Source organism: Aspergillus oryzae, chromosome 4 (assembly GCF_000184455.2).
Source record: "Aspergillus oryzae RIB40 DNA, chromosome 4".
Lineage (NCBI taxonomy): Eukaryota > Fungi > Ascomycota > Eurotiomycetes > Eurotiales > Aspergillaceae > Aspergillus > Aspergillus oryzae.
In genome coordinates, this window is record NC_036438.1 from 1,660,124 (window position 1) to 1,675,738 (window position 15,615).

The 15,615-nt window shown below is 48.3% G+C and overlaps 4 protein-coding genes across 4 annotated transcripts; 3 read left to right on the top strand and 1 right to left on the bottom strand.

Moving 5' to 3' along the window:
* Nucleotides 1-1,118: 1,118 nt before the first annotated feature.
* Nucleotides 1,119-2,002, top strand: efm7 (putative nicotinamide N-methyltransferase Nnt1; the record flags this gene model as incomplete). Its single annotated transcript, XM_001727579.1, has 3 exons — nucleotides 1,119-1,268; nucleotides 1,322-1,882; nucleotides 1,937-2,002. The coding sequence occupies 3 exons, from the start codon at nucleotides 1,119-1,121 to the stop codon at nucleotides 2,000-2,002; spliced, it is 777 nt and encodes a 258-aa protein (XP_001727631.1).
* Nucleotides 2,003-4,842: 2,840 nt separating this feature from the next.
* Nucleotides 4,843-9,340, top strand: AO090012000655 (uncharacterized protein; the record flags this gene model as incomplete). Its single annotated transcript, XM_023236573.1, has 16 exons — nucleotides 4,843-4,915; nucleotides 4,974-5,200; nucleotides 5,262-5,544; nucleotides 5,628-5,862; nucleotides 5,947-6,631; nucleotides 6,682-6,844; nucleotides 6,909-6,968; nucleotides 7,026-7,229; nucleotides 7,286-7,378; nucleotides 7,445-7,652; nucleotides 7,709-7,975; nucleotides 8,027-8,128; nucleotides 8,154-8,158; nucleotides 8,218-8,605; nucleotides 8,636-9,043; nucleotides 9,103-9,340. The coding sequence occupies 16 exons, from the start codon at nucleotides 4,843-4,845 to the stop codon at nucleotides 9,338-9,340; spliced, it is 3,639 nt and encodes a 1,212-aa protein (XP_023091486.1).
* Nucleotides 9,341-11,931: 2,591 nt separating this feature from the next.
* On the top strand, nucleotides 11,932-12,617 carry AO090012000656 (uncharacterized protein; the record flags this gene model as incomplete). The annotated part of the gene is made up of 2 exons (XM_023236574.1): nucleotides 11,932-12,388; nucleotides 12,532-12,617. The coding sequence occupies 2 exons, from the start codon at nucleotides 11,932-11,934 to the stop codon at nucleotides 12,615-12,617; spliced, it is 543 nt and encodes a 180-aa protein (XP_023091487.1).
* A 139-nt stretch (nucleotides 12,618-12,756) lies between these two features.
* fbx15 (F-box domain protein) lies at nucleotides 12,757-14,732 on the bottom strand (the record flags this gene model as incomplete). The annotated part of the gene is made up of 2 exons (XM_001727582.1): nucleotides 12,757-14,520; nucleotides 14,574-14,732. 2 exons carry the CDS (start codon nucleotides 14,730-14,732, stop codon nucleotides 12,757-12,759), a joined length of 1,923 nt encoding a protein of 640 aa, XP_001727634.1.
* Between the last annotated feature and the right edge of the window lie 883 nt (nucleotides 14,733-15,615).

The window sequence follows — 15,615 nt, forward strand, 5'->3', positions numbered from 1 at the left end:
TGTGGATGTATGATGGTGGATAGTCGTTGCGTTGGGGGCGGTTGAGTGGGATAGCCCGGTGGTTAAGTTCTATACGGGATGTAGATATTTTTCTAAGGAAGGATCGGTGAAGATATCGGATTTTCCGCGCGGGATAAAACAAGGTGAAGATTTTCCTGATGTGGGCTGATCTGGTGGGGGTTCGGATTTGATCCAAGTGGGCGGCTTGATAGACGTGGTGATGGTATTGGTAGTTCAAGGGAGTGAATGGCGTGATGGAGAAAAGATAATAGGTAGAAAGGGAAAGAGGAAGGGGAAAATTTTTTTAGATGAGGGTCTAAAAGAAGAAGAAGAAGGGAAGGAAAAAAAAAAAAAAAACGGCTTCACTCTGTAACAACACGTGGGGCTCTTTTATCTTTATTTTTTTCTTTCTTTTCTCTTTCCTCCAGATTATGACGTTAGATAAGATGATCTGGGAGTGGTGACGGCGATAGATAAGTCTTTCGCAATGAGAACCAGATTAAGCAGCAGTCTGTCTCTTAAACCTGACGATCGGTACTTTTGGAGGAGCAAATCAGAATCAGGGGGGGCAAACAAAGACTAGGGTCTGAGGAATTGATTGTCCATGATCGACAAACTTGGGATTCATTCGTGATCGTCTGGACAGGCTTGATATGTACTTCATCCTAGTACCTTTGGGGGTAGGGTAGTAATTATAATATAGTAGGTAGTATTCTATAGGTAGTAAACGCATCACTATACTCCTCAGCGTCCAATTGATGGATAATTTTAATTTGCGCATGCCGACAATTACCCGAGTCGTATCAGGTCCGTATCTCCGCCAACCCCATGCGGGGATTGGCTGTTAAATCCTCGAGAATGCAGGTACCGTACTGTATCAAATGATACTAGCCGGAGAAGCCTCGGCATCATCCGCGACCCCGCCACGTGATCTCATGTGACTGCCCTGGAATTGATCCCCAGCGCTAATCCGCTTCCGGCAATCCCCCACTACTCCACTATTGTGTGCGATAGAGAATTCAGCATATGATTGCCGATCGCAGATGAAGAATTCTGGTTCGAATGACAATTTTGCACCACCTGATCCCCCGTGAATAGGGGGCGCGACGACGATCCAAATGGCGGATGCAGATGACTTCGAAACGGGGGACCTCTTCAAGGACCCCGAGGGCTTCTACGAGCCAGAAAAGGAGCCCACCTTCGCAGAGCACCACATGCTCTCCGGCCAAACGGTGCGCGTGCGCTTAGTTGGGGACCATCCTCTTTATGTACGACCGCACCCAGTCTGTCTTTCACAAGCCACCAACTGACGCTTCGCAAGGGTAACCTTCTCTGGAATGCCGGCCGAACAAGCTCCCACTACATCGAAGAACATGCGCACGAGCTCATCGCCGGCAAAGATGTGCTCGAGATCGGCGCCGCTGCCGGCGTCCCCAGCATTATCGCCGCGGTCATGGGCGCCCGCACTTCCGTGATGACCGACTACCCGGATCCCGATCTCGTCGGTAACATGCGCTACAATGCGGAGATCTCCGCACCGTTGATCCCTAAGAACTCGTCCCTGCACGTTGACGGATATAAGTGGGGGAGCCCTGTGGAACCGTTGTTGGCGTACCTGCCGGCTGGGTCGACGGGCTTCGATGTCCTGATCATGGCAGATGTGGTGTACAGCTGGCGGGAGCATGGCAATTTGATCAAGACGATGCAAATGACGCTGAAGAAGTCGCCCGATTCCGTTGCCTTGGTCATCTTCACACCGTACGAACCGTGGTTCTTGCCCAGGACGGAGACGTTCTTCCCGTTGGTGGAGCAGAATGGATTTCGCGTGACGAAGATCTTTGAGAAGCTTATGGATGCGGTCTTGTTTGAGAACGATCCTGGTGTAAGTGCATTTCTGGTGTGGTTTTGGTGGTAGCTTTTGCTGACTCTGTTGCAGGATGAGAAGCTTAGGAGGACCGTTTTTGGATACGAGATTAGGTGGGCCGACGATCAGCTCAAATAGACGATGCATAGACTAGATACCATGGCGTTGGTTGGGGAAAACAGGAAAACAGCATTGGAAGGTTTCACAATGCATGAAGTGACGAATCACGAAAATGGTGCAGATGACCGACTTATTTGTAGTATGATAGGTCGTTGATGTGCAAGAATAAAAGTCTGGATTGTTTTATACTCTATACATATTCATATTCCTACTAAGCCGGTCCGCTCCTATTCACAAGTGTTAGATGGGATCGGGGCCTCTGTTCTACTGTCCCTTGAAGGTACTTTGTCATCTCTTTTTGCCCTTGTAAGTCTTGCTGATTTTGTTGAACGTTCGTAGTCTCTTTCTATTATACATGAGGTTATTACACGTTCATGTTAGTAGAGGCCTTGGAATTCTCCAAAAGCCTCAGATGGTTTTCCATTATGGACTGGCATAGTTGCTCCAAGTGCCTTTTTTTGGTCGATTGTGGTCCTTATCATTATCAACATGTCTATGCAACTTAATGGAGACGCTAAGGAGGATACCGACTAACCTGAGGAATGCCTTGAATTAAAAAGACAAAACCTGGCAATGATAGATTTTCATTATAGGCAGAAGATAGGAAGTACATCGGTTGCAGGGCAGTCTATATCCCACACGGATCAGGGAGCTACTGGTAAAGGTAGGACAAAACCATATACTTTCCCCTTCCCTCCACACAAAACAAGAAAGACACTAAGGAAGAATGAGAAAATGTTCACGCTAGTCCGAAAGGAATAGTTTTTTCTACCTTATCTCACCTGGCCGGTCCTGAAAGCCCCTTTGCGGGCTAAAGCCGGGCTGAAGCTGATCACATAGAGAGGATTAAATTGTCGCAACCCAGGATTGACGTGCCGGGGTGTTTTCATCATGGTAAAGGAACTGTGTAAAGCCTATAATCGACCTACACTGCAGAAGTGCTACCAACAAGCTGTTAACCCGTGGTTCAATAATCATTAAGTACCTAGTATACTATAACTTCCTATTCAGGCATAGTACATAATTGTGCCTTAGGCATTCATACAGGGCATCACGTTTTGATTGACCAAAAAGGGAAACAGTATGAGGTATTGGTCAACAAAGCGAGAATGTGATAGTCACATGTCTATCATTTAGTAATTGATGTCTTTGTCAACCAGTCATTCTTATCTCTTAACTGAGTAAGCACTCAGGGACCTTCCAAGTACGGTACAGATTCGAATGAGATAATGAGATTTATCTACAGCACAATGAGGGATAGCGCGCACATATCTCGACTTATGAACACCTTTTACTTCGTTGTGTGAAAGCAAACCTGGGCTGTTTGGAAAAAGAGAAGAAAGACTTAATAGATGTCTCGTGCGCTTCATCATAATAGCTACGGTGTCGATGGATATGGTAAATGTATACGACTGCATCCAAATTCAGTTTAACATTGAGGTTATGCTGACATAGCACATAAAGCTCTTTGGCTTTGCAGGTAACGCTATGATTCCCGTAAGTTAAGCTCTTTTGAGTTCTTAGCGAATAGAGAGACTTGACTAATATGAATACTTGCATAGGAGGTACCATTGTTGAAGGATACCCTAACTGTGCAAGGGAAACTGGCTAACGGTGGTTGGAATGTACAGGCGCTTGTGGGAGGAAGCTATCCGGTGTAAGACTCTGAACAATCTTTTTAAATGGGCTTCCAAAAAAACTACTACACAATCATCCCACCATGGCCTCAGTCCGTTTGCGACACCTTCATCTCGTGCCACCTGGGCTTGGTCTACTAACCGTATGCAACAGCAATCGATTGATTTTATTGATTTGAGTAATACCCAAAGATTGGTATGTTAGTATTCATTGATTTGAGCTGACAATAGGTCAAGCATCAAACGCCATCCTAGCACGCTAATTATAACAATGGATGGCGGCGCATGCTCGTGGTTTCAATAAAGGCCTTGGAGCACAAACCGGTCTATATTCTTGCTATTCCCAACGCTTGATCTCACGTCTATTTCTTTGTGACTGGATAATTTAAGTAGTCCTCATGTTTTGAGGAGATTGCTACAACTTTTATCTGGATAAGCAGAAGACTGGCCACTGATATCTGGGGCGACACCCTATATCCACCATATCATCTAGTTCGCTATGATTCAAGAGGTATAGTTGAATCTTTCCACATCATAATATTTCCACTGCTTGATTCGAATGACTTACTCTGTTACCTAAGTGGAGCATTGTGGGCTCGATCCCAGCGGCATGTTTCGTGCCCTTGGCTATACTGCGGATACTGCGACTTCGTGAGGCGCGTTCGCAGGTGGCACCCTCATGTTTATATTCCAGCAAGCTAGTAGTTACTCCTCAACTCCCCGAGACAAATAGTACTTAACAATTGATCTCAGGTGATCGCATACACTTTGGCCTTTTTCAAGTTCACTGCTTTAGCATTTGCGATTTCCAAGCGATCTTTCACAGACCAATCCCTGTTGTCTATTGCTTGTGTGTTCACAATCAGATTTGCAGCAGCATGCTTTCTTATTGCGCTCGTCCCACTGGAGCACTCCAGGACATTACGCCCGTCATTTCTGCTTTCATTCTACCTTTCAACTGACTTGATATTCAACGTGGTGCCTATCGGTAGCCCTTGGCCAGCCGACTCCAGTCTGGAGGTGAAGCGTTTTCTGGCCGCTTCTATTGGGATAGAATTGATCTTGCTTGCTTTAGAAACAGTTGAGAAGAGGAGGTGGCTTTTGACATACCACGCTGCTGTTCCCCGGGAGAGTACCAGTGGCCCTTTCAGCCGACTTCTATTTCTGTGGCTTAATCATCTGCTTAAAGCTGGGTATACTAATATGTTAACCCCAGACTGTATGCTCCCACCCGTGCACGAGGGATTAGAATCGATACTGCTATTCGAGGATTTTGCTGTTGTGTGGGAAAACAGTGAGTTCCACGCCTTCACGCTGAGTATTATGCAGCTGAGAGTCTGTGACCAACGTAGGCGACCACGATCGTAGGCTCGCTTTGTTCCTTGCACTCATCAAGTGTATACGGTGGGAGATTGCTAAAATAGTAGTTCCCCGGCTATGTGTGGTGATATTCAACATGGCACAGCCATTTCTGCTCAGTCGGGCAATAGTATACTTCGGATCAACAGGCTCAAGGCTGCCTCGAGACACCGCAGGGGACCTGATACGTGACTCTGCAATCGTTTTTATTGGAATCGCAGTAAGCTGCTCTAAACTTTGGGCGATTTCCATTAGCTTGTTAATTGACGGTACTTTCACAGATCTCAAATGCAACTTATGAGCACTTGGGCCATCGCGCTATGGCCATGCTTCGTTCTGGGACGACTGCCCTTGTATATCATACAATGATGTGGTTGCATATAGACATTGCTCACGAGTCCGGCGCAATTTCCCTGGTAGATGCAGATATTGACTCAGTTGCGGAGTTCGTCCGCCGTACGGTTTGTGATACTTGGGCAAATGCCTTACAGCTGGGCCTAGCTACTTGGCTTTTATCGGCACAAATTGGTGCTACCTGTACTGTCCCTATCATTTTTGCTATTGGTACGCTATAATTACTCTATATACCTTGCAGCGTAGCTGACTATAGCGTAATTTAGTATTTACATCCATATCTTTATATATAGGGGGCTCGGTGTCACGTCATCAGAAATCATGGCTCGAGGCCACTCAGAAGCGTGTCGACTTTACCACAAAAGTACTAGGGTCCATCAAGGCGATAAAGATGCTCGGACTTATAGAAGGCATGGTCTATATGATTGAAGTCCTTCGTACAGAAGAGCTTAAGATCTCCAAGAAGTTCCAAAGAATCCAAGCAGCCAGGGTGTCGCTCGGTAAGCCCCATTGGACACGCAGAATTCGGTGCAAACTAATAATATGTTAAGTCAATCTACCACTAATACTGGGTCCATTATTTGCTTTCGCTGCATATGCGATCGCTGCTAGATTGGAAGGGTCTAGTGTCTTTTCTGTATCGCAAGCAATCACTTCCTTGTCACTAATAAACCTGTTGCTTACACCCCTTCAAGATTTGCTCTTTGCCTTCCCTGATGCTTTCTCTTCTATTAAGTGTCTTGACAGAGTCCAGAATTTCTTGACCCAGAAGTCTCAAAATGACAAGAGAATGGTCGGACTGACATCTCCCGGATTGATGCCTTCATTGCAGCCACCAGTTCCCTTACCGAGAGCTCCAGGAAATGCCTCACTAAGACTGAGAACTGCAGTTCTAGAATTGAATAATGTTACGATTGGAACTGGGCTGGACCATTCGAAACATATTGGGAGCTTGACGCTGAGACTTTCAACTCCCTCGCTCACTATGATAGTAGGCCCCGTGGGCTGTGGTAAATCGATATTGCTAAAGACCATCCTCGGTGAAATTGAACCAGTCGAAGGCGAGATCTCCATCAGCGACCTGGAAGTTGCGTACTGTGGTCAGTTGCCGTGGATCGTCAATAAGTCTATTCGGGAAAACATAATAGCAGGGTCCCGCTGTTACGATGGCGAGTGGTATCGTTCGATAATCCACGCATGTTGCTTGGACGATGATCTACGAGAAATGCCCGTTGGCGATAATACATTGATTGGCAGGCAGGGTACCAAACTCAGCAAAGGGCAAAGGCAAAGAATAGTAGGAGGCTATTATCGGATCTTACACGTCTTACGCTGATTATATTGCAGGCCATCGCTCGCGCAGTCTACGCACGAAAGCCCTTTGCATTCTTCGATGACGTCCTCAACGACCTTGATCAAGTTACTGCGCGGAAAGTGTTCGACCGTGTCTTCAGTGCAAGGGGCATTCTCCGGCGGATTGGGTGTATAGTATTATTCGCTTCTCATAGTGGTGGGCGCACCTAACCTTTGGGAGTTCTCGCCGCCTCGTGCCGAATTTTCTGACCATCACCTAGTAAATCACCTGCCACAAGCGGATCTCGTTATTGCTTTTGGTGAAGATGGCCTTGAAATAGGTACGTCTCGCGAGCTTCAGGCTGCTAAAGGGGACATTTCAAAGCTATATATCTCAGAAAGGCCCAGAAATAGCCGCGAAGAAAATATCGCAACGGACGAAATGGCTGCGAAAAGGAGAATGACACGAGGCGCTGCAAACATTGAAGACCAAACCCGAGAGACAAACGGCCTAGCGATCTATGCAACAGCTGTTGTGTGGCCAAAGGTTGCTCTTTTACTGGGATTTCTGGTTATGGAAGCAGGCTTGGGCGTTTTGCGCTGTATGTTGCCCCCAATATTCGTTCTCAGCGTCAGACCTGATGAATCGTACCCCTAGATGTCTGGGTTACCATGTGGTCTGAAAGTGAAGACGGTGTCTCAAACTCGAGACTAGGGTTCTGGCTCGGGATATATGCCTCAATTGGGCTTGGTGAGGCAGCTGGGTTGATCCTGGCGATAGGGTAGGTGTTCTGGTGCAGCGGTTGACGTGCTTCAGCTTTGACTAATCCGGCGATTGATTTGTATTTGAAGTTGGATGTGGTTGGTGATTATGCCCGCTGCTTCGAGGAGCCTCCATGGGGTTATGTTAAGGGCAATCATGATGTAAGCAAACGCTTCGACGTTGTGGTTCTTTTGCCTGACCTGAGGAATAGGACTCCAGTATCCTTCCTTTCTCGCATTGAGACGGGCAATTTTGTGAGCAGGTTAGCAGCATACTAAAAGGTCAAGATTCTGTGGATACTGATGATGATCTGGACAGATTTAGTGAGGACATGGGATTGATTGATAAGGTTCTACCATGTGGCGTTATTTTGTTAGGCTTTCGTGAGTTTTCGAGCAACATCTATTGTATTGAGCTGACGGTTTTCACTTGTGCACCTTTAGAGGCTTTCCCAGCTATCGCCCAAGTTAGCGTCGTGATAGCGACTGTGCCACATATTGCCGTGGCAGTACCTTTTCTAGTTGGCATACTGATCTTGATTCATAGTGTGTATGTTCGGACATCGCGCCAATTACGCCTGCACGAGTTAGTTCTGTCACGGCTATTTAAGGAACCGCTAAGCTAACTGATGGCCAGGGCTAAAACCAAGGCTTCGTTACTTTCACATTTCATGGACTCTTACGATGGCCTCGTTACTATCCGTAGTTTTGGATGGACGTCATCTATGAGCGACACGACGTACTATTTGCTCGACACAGCGCAGCGACCGTACTATCACCTTATATGCATTCAGCGGTGACTTGTGCTTATCATCGACTTGATTGTAGCCGCATTGGCTGTGTTGTTGATCGGGTTGACTGTTGCGATCAAATCACCTATCGACCCTGGAATGCTTGGTGCTGGGTTGCTAATGATGACAATGCTTGGGCAGAACCTTTCAGGTATAATTCTGAGTTGGACTTCGATCGAGCCATCGCTTAGTGCCATCGCACGGCTCAAGCATTTCGTTGAGGATACACCGAGGGAATTGCGGCATCGCAATGTTATAAACCCCGGCGTCTGGCCAGCACAAGGAGCCATCGAATTCAGAGACGTATCCGTCAGCCATGACTCCACATCCGATCCGGTGCTACGAAATATCACGTTCACTCTTCAACCTGGACAGAAGCTGGGACTATGTGGACGAACTGAGGGGCAAGTACTATTCCTGATCATGTGAACCATGCTTATATAGACCTGACTCAGTTCCAGTAGCACAAGCTCACTTATTCTCGCCATACTTGGGATGGCTGAAGTGAAGTCCGGTCGAATCCTCATCGACGGGGAAGACATCTCAATGTTGTCGCCAGCCATAGTTCGCAACAGGATACAATGCCTAGCCCAAGAGCCTTTCGTAGTTCCCGGTTCTGTTAGACAAAATCTCGACCCACTTGGGGACAAATGCGATAGCGAACTCATTGTCGCACTGGAGCGCGTCCAACTTTGGGGGGTCATGGTGGATAGATCTCTCATGTACGGGTTCCCTGACTGCAACCCTCTCGATATTATGATCGACGACAGCTTTCTATCATATGGCCAGCAGCAGCTTCTGTGTCTTGCACGGCACCTGCTGAAGCAGAGTACGATATTGCTCCTGGATGAGCTTACTAGCGAGTAAGTGTACTCTGACTTTTATCTAGGCCATCGCGTTAATAGTATATTTGTGCTTTTAGTCTTGACGCCGCAGGGGATTCAGCGATCCAGGCGGTCATCCGATCGGAGTTTAGCTGTTGCACGACTATCATGATTGCGCGAAATCGTCGGACAATTCTGGACTTTGACTACGTGGCGGTGATTGACGAAGGTCGAATCGTCGACTTGGGGAACCCGCAGTCTTTGCTGTCGGAGTCTCAAAGTATTTTTGGGACATTGTATCATGCCGAGACATTCGATCAAGGGAGTGATTTATAGTGTGCATGTTGCATATACGGGCGAGGACACTTGGTGTCAATATGTATTGGCCAGGATATGTAATTTGTGGCCGTAATGGATTCATTCGATTTGCTAGACAGTGTCACAGTATCAATTAGAATCGTGCATTCCCAGTCTGCATAACAAGGCAAACATGCCGACCTTGGTCAGTGTCCAAGAACACTGATAGCTTCCCTGGCATTTACAAGTTCCGCCATCTACCCCGAACAGCAGGACAGGCATGACTCTGTGGGGAAGCCTAATAAGCTTCTCCAGAGAGTTCTCATGATACTATCCATTGAACAAGACCCCTTGACGGAACCACCGAAAGCTTATCACTGGATTCAGGGAATAGTCTAACTCAACTCCAGCTGGTATACCTGTTACCTGGTTTTTTACCTTGGTATCGTCTGGGGATACAAGGTAAACCAGAAAGCCTGGCCATGATGTAGAAATAAAACAGCATAACTTTTCTTCCAGAAACTATATATTATTAGACATATAATCACACATAATCCCCCATTGTCCTCAAATTCGATTTCAGATAAACCAAATAAAAAACCCCACATTCCACCTTCTCCATAACCCAAATTAGTTGACTGATTTTGATATTTCCTATCACCAAAGATCAATGGAAAGACCAAAATGCTCCATCTCAAACTCACCATCCCCAAACCCATCAACGACTCCGTCATCGAATCCCTCACAGCCCGCCTAAAGAAAATCGACGAAGACTTCAACCTCACCTCCATCGACCAGCGATTCGCAGAAGCGTTCTACGACTGTCCAGACTCGAGCGAGTCCGAGCTAGACGTGGTCCGCACGGATATCCAACAATTGTTGAAAGATCCGAATCCGCTGATTCGTGGATATACGATTGATCATCATTGGTAGTTGGGAGTTTAAATACGGAGTAATTTATATTATTGAGGCTGGGGGTTTCCGGGCTGTGTTGGGTTTATTTTGTTTATGATAAAGTCGGATCTTGGGTGTGTAGTTTATATATATGGTTGGTTAGGGTTTTATTATCAGATTCATGGCGATGTTATAGCAATGCATTTGGTTTGGTTTACTATCTGTAAAGGGTGTTGATGAGTTGAGTTGATTATCCAGAATATGACAGGTCAGGGACTCAGGGTTAAGTAGCTCCATGTCTGGTCAGACCCTGGACCCTTTCTGGACCCGGCCTTGGCGAAGCGATATGGCGTACGGTCAGACTTGCCTTCATACCGACGGATATACTCCGAACGAGTCTGCAGCTGTACTCCGTAATCAAATAATTATCAAGAATTGACACCACAGCATATATTACGGAGTATACATAGTATATATAATATTTGTTATTTCCCTATATAGCAAACAACTACACACGGTACTGTAGACACGGTATTCACCTCTCAAACCCGACGGCCCAACCCACCCCTCCCGATCCCTATGAATTATCTCTCACCACTCAGAACCCAGGAAATACGGCCGCCCCACTCCAAAACAGCCTCACGCAATCAAAAACCCGACAGAAGAATGAAATTTGGGGGCCAAACAAGCCGCACGAGTCGGACTTGAAATCTAACGGGGGGCTGAGAACTCTTGGCGCCCTCCCTATCAGGCATCTCACTGGATATTCTCTGCTCGATTAGGGTAACTGGCTGGTCGATGAGGACGCTAGTTGACTCCGCCGACTCCTTATTTCTGCGTCGCGGCCAATGGGATGTTTCCTTCGTGTGCCACGGGCGGTTACTTTTGTAAGCTGCAGAATTGTTGATTGAGGGTCTGGGTTACTTTTGTGATGAGTTGCTTGGACTGGGTTGGGGTTTGGTTTCTTCTTGGATCTTTCTTTGGTTTCTGTTTTGGTGTTTTTGTTTGTTCGTGGTGTTGCTTTACTTTATTTTATCTTGATATACTCTATTATTTTCATTACTCTTGAGTCCTGACGAGGTTCTTGATACTTATCCACCCCCAAACCCAATATACAACACACCGCAACCCAACCTTACAAAGAAAACGGACAAGAAAAGACAAGACAAAATGAAACTCCAACCAATACCCCTCTTCCTCTCCCTCTCCCTCCTATTCATCCTCCCCACCCACGCCCAAAACCGAACATGCTACTTCCTCGACGGCAGCGTCGCAACCGCAGACGTCCCCTGCACCTCCGACGCAACCACAAACTGCTGCAACAAGAACGACATCTGCATGTCCAATGGGCTCTGCTACCTGCAGGGGTCTCACGGCATGTCGCTGTCCAGGGGGAGTTGTACGGATAAATCTTGGGGTGCGAGGTGTTTTGCGCCGTGTTGTATGTTCCATTTCTCTTTTCTTCTATCTTCTTTCTTCTTTCTATATGATTTTGGGTGTATATCTTGGTCTAGTCTATCTAGACTGATATATAATCCCTGGAGTCGGGCGTATATACTAGGAAAGGATAACGGAACTAACAGAAGAAACCTACAGCAAGCACAAACCGCAACAACGGCTTCCCAGTCGTAAACGTCGGGTTCTCAGGCTCATCCTCGAAATACTGCTGTGGCTCTGTCACAGTCAAAGACGGTTCCACGACTTGTTCATCTGAGGGGGATCCCTTCACGATAACCATGGGGACGGCGATTCCGGGCGTGGCGGCGTTGGCTGTGAATAACTCGGACTCGGATTCGGGGTCGGGGTCGGGATCGGGATCGGATTCGAACAATAACAGTACTTGCGATGACGCTGACTATAAACTGAAGGAGAAGGCGTTGGATAATCATGATGTGGCTATTGGTGTCGGGGTGGGTGTGCCGTTGGGGGTTATTGCGATTGCGTCGATTGCTTGGGCTTTGTATGAGCGGAGACAGAGACGGAGTGCTGTCCGGGGGGTTGGGGAGAAGGGGGAGGGAGGGGGGTATATGGGGTTGAATGGGGGGAGTTTGAGTGGGAGTATGAATATGGGTGGGAATGGGAATATGGGTGGGAATGGGAATATGGGAGGAAATATGGGTATGGGGGGTATGCCGCTGGCCGAGTTGAACACTACTCAGGCTAGTACTCAGCGGCCGGTGGAGTTGGATTCTGGTAAGGTGCACAGGTAGTAGTATTGTGGATGTGTTGTTATGTGTTATGTGTTTGGGTTTGTGTTATAGTTCGATACCTGGTTGCTTTATTATGTACTTTACTTACTTTACTAACTAATGTTGGGCTGCAATGGATGATGTCAGATGCCGTGATTCTTGTCATACAGTCTTGTCCTGGAGGATTGGGCTTTTCGGTGGAGCATTGCGAGTGGCTCGTTCGTATCTTCTAAATCTTCTAATACGAGATGCTGACTTGGTCTGGCGAACCTAATCGCATATCAGTGACCTTCATTGTGTTTCCATTGTTTATGTAATGCTTATTATTATCTGTTTTATCTCGTATACCCGTCCATGTCTACCCAGTAGACCCTATCGTAGCCAGAATCCACGTTGGATGTGCAAGTGCATCGCCCGTTCCTCTCGGACAGATGGCTCCTTGTGGTTCGCCCTACGCGGACTGGCAGGGTTGAAGGTGGGAGGGCCCGTCGTCGTGTTGGGTTGGGTTTCAGGCGTGCCAGACATGTCCAAGCGCTGCAGACCGGGCAGTCGCAGCGCCGGATCGAAGTTGATGAGGATGATCGCCTGAAGATCCGAGCTCAGGCCCTCCTGGTTCACCGTGTAGATGATGGTCCGTTCATCCGCCATGGCCTCCACCTTGCCGGTTCGCTTGGATGGGCAGAGAAGTTGCGTCAACTCGGCCGGCGCGTTGTCAGGCGGCCATAGGCGGACTCCGCGTGATGCGAAGCGCTCTTCACTGCAACCTGCGGCTTGTCCATCTTCTTCCTGGTCTTCTTCCGTTATCTCCGGTTGATAGAGCAGGTTGGGGGTTCCTTCTTCGCCCGCCTCGTCGATCGGGCACTTGCGCTTGCGTGACACCATGCGCAGTCGCAGCCGGTCGTGCGGGATCAGGCTGCCCGGGGTTGGGCATGGGTCGTTAACGAGATCGACGAAGGTCGAGGCGGAGAGGTTGTACGTGCGTAGCTTGGTGCGGTTCAGGATGAAGTCCTGTCGATGTACGGGGTCGTCATGGCCCAGAGTGTATTCGGGGTGGTAGTGTCGGCGGAGGCGCTTCCGGGGGCGTTCATAGTTCGGTTTGCTGGACGGGTCCAGGGTTTTGGTCAACGGTTCGTCCGGCAGAGAGACGGGACGGCAGGCTTCGCCCTGGTGCTTACTTTGCATGATCTCGGCGGGCGACGGGAGCGGCTGCACGTAGTAGGTGCGGAAATTCTCGCTGCCGCCCTTGTGCCACTCGCGACGACATTCCAGGATGATCAGCTGTTTCGTGGCCTCATCGTGTCGCAGGGAGATATCTGACCAGGAGTCGTTAATGGGGCCTTCCCGATGCTGTCGGCGCCAGGTCCGGTTGAGTGTCACGCGCTTCGTATTGTTGGTGGGGGCCACGCAGACCCAAACGTAGAATGAGGTCCAGTCGACTTCTTCCATTTCGAAAGCTGTCTGCGTCGACACGGCGTACAGATGGTCCTGGTGTACGTCAAAACAGACCGTTTGTCCGATTTCGTTGCCGGCGAAATCGTGCAACTGCACCGGTTTCTCATTCGTCTGTTTGCCCGTTGCCAGCTCGAAGCAATTGACGATCCATTGCTTATACCCATGATAACCCGCACCGGAGTGGGTCCCGTAATAGAGGTAAGATTGGTTGTGTCTCACGAATAATCGCTGTTTGTTCTCGAGTTGCCGGCGCAGGCGCAATCGCCCCTTTCCCCCTTCCGTCTTTCGCCGCATATCCACCGCCAGGAGCCAGGTTTCTCGCCGTTCTACAATCTCCACTGAAAATGCCAGCACGCCATGACTGTAATTCATCAGCGACAGTTGGGTTGGGTCTTCAGTCGGGTCGCAATCCGGGATCACGCGCGATAGCACCGCGTGCAGGTTCAGGACATGCTCAACTTGGCTGGCCCCATGGACATCCAAAGCGCGGATCTCGTCGTTGAACACGTAGCACAGCGCACCGCCGCTGTAGAGAAAGGCACTTCCGTAGCCGATGATCGAGGCCGAGTATGGATCTGCTGTTGCCACCGCTTCCTTGATGTCATATAGACGCCCCAGTGCTTTGCGGTATCCCGATTTCTTCTCGGTTGCTTGTTGCCCTTCCTTGGTATGGAGGAGGTGGTTCTGTGGCACTGTTAGTGTTCTACGTTCGACGCGGACGGTATAGATAGTATTACCTCGACTGTCTTCCGTGCCAGTGATTCGTTTCGCATCAAGGCATTCAGGCTTCGATTCACCCGGCTGAGATGTACGAAGTCATGGCAGTCCAGGGTGGATGCCACTTGATAGAAAACATCGTAAGGGATACAATCCAGATTTCTGGTCATCACTGACATGACCGAGGGGGCACACGATGGGTGTGAAAAGCATCTGAAGGAAGGAAGTAGATTGTACTGAAGAGGGAATGTAGTGAATAATATGACAGTAGTGTTCTCCAGGAAGACCGCCAGTGAATGCCCGGAGTGCAACGCAAGTCAATGGTTGCTACCAAGTGTGAAGATTACCCACACCCTTGGAGACGGAATGAACCAGCTGAGAGCATGTTTTAGTAGTTCAGGAATGCGGCTCTAACAAGCATGAGGATCATTGCGAGACGAGATCTGTAATCGTGGAGCCTCCCGACCCCAGCACAGCGATTGGCTCAGGGAGCGCTTATTAGGATTTGAGCCAAGTGGACATCAAAATTAAAGCCCACATGCATCGAATGAAGGTCCGCGCGTCAAGGTCGGATGATGAAAGACTGCGATCGTCGCTTCATTGGCTTTCGAGCGGTGGGGTTGTTTCCCGTGTCCATTCGATTAGATGTCACAGAGCCTCATCTCGACATATTTGGTTTCATTTCCTTGTTCGGGTCCGTGATACCACGGGGACGATAACGGGTGAGATTGGTGGATCTGATTTCCAAATCTTTCTTTCTTTCTTTTTTTTTTTTATTATTTCTTTGATGTCTGTCCTGTCTTTCAACCAGGTTACGTTTCAAAGCTAAAAATAAATCAATGATTTGGTAACGAACTGCGGAATGCGAAAGAGACCAAAGTTTGTTGGGGCTTCACCGACTTGGGCCTTTTTGCGGCTCTTTTTCAGCGTGGCGGAAAACAAAAAGCCACCCAGCGCTAATTTTTTCTTACGCCGGTCGCTTCCTAATTTACTTTACCCCATCCTGTCGGGCTCCGAATCGCCTCTCTCGCGCTTCGGAGAAACACTGAGCCCTCCAATGTC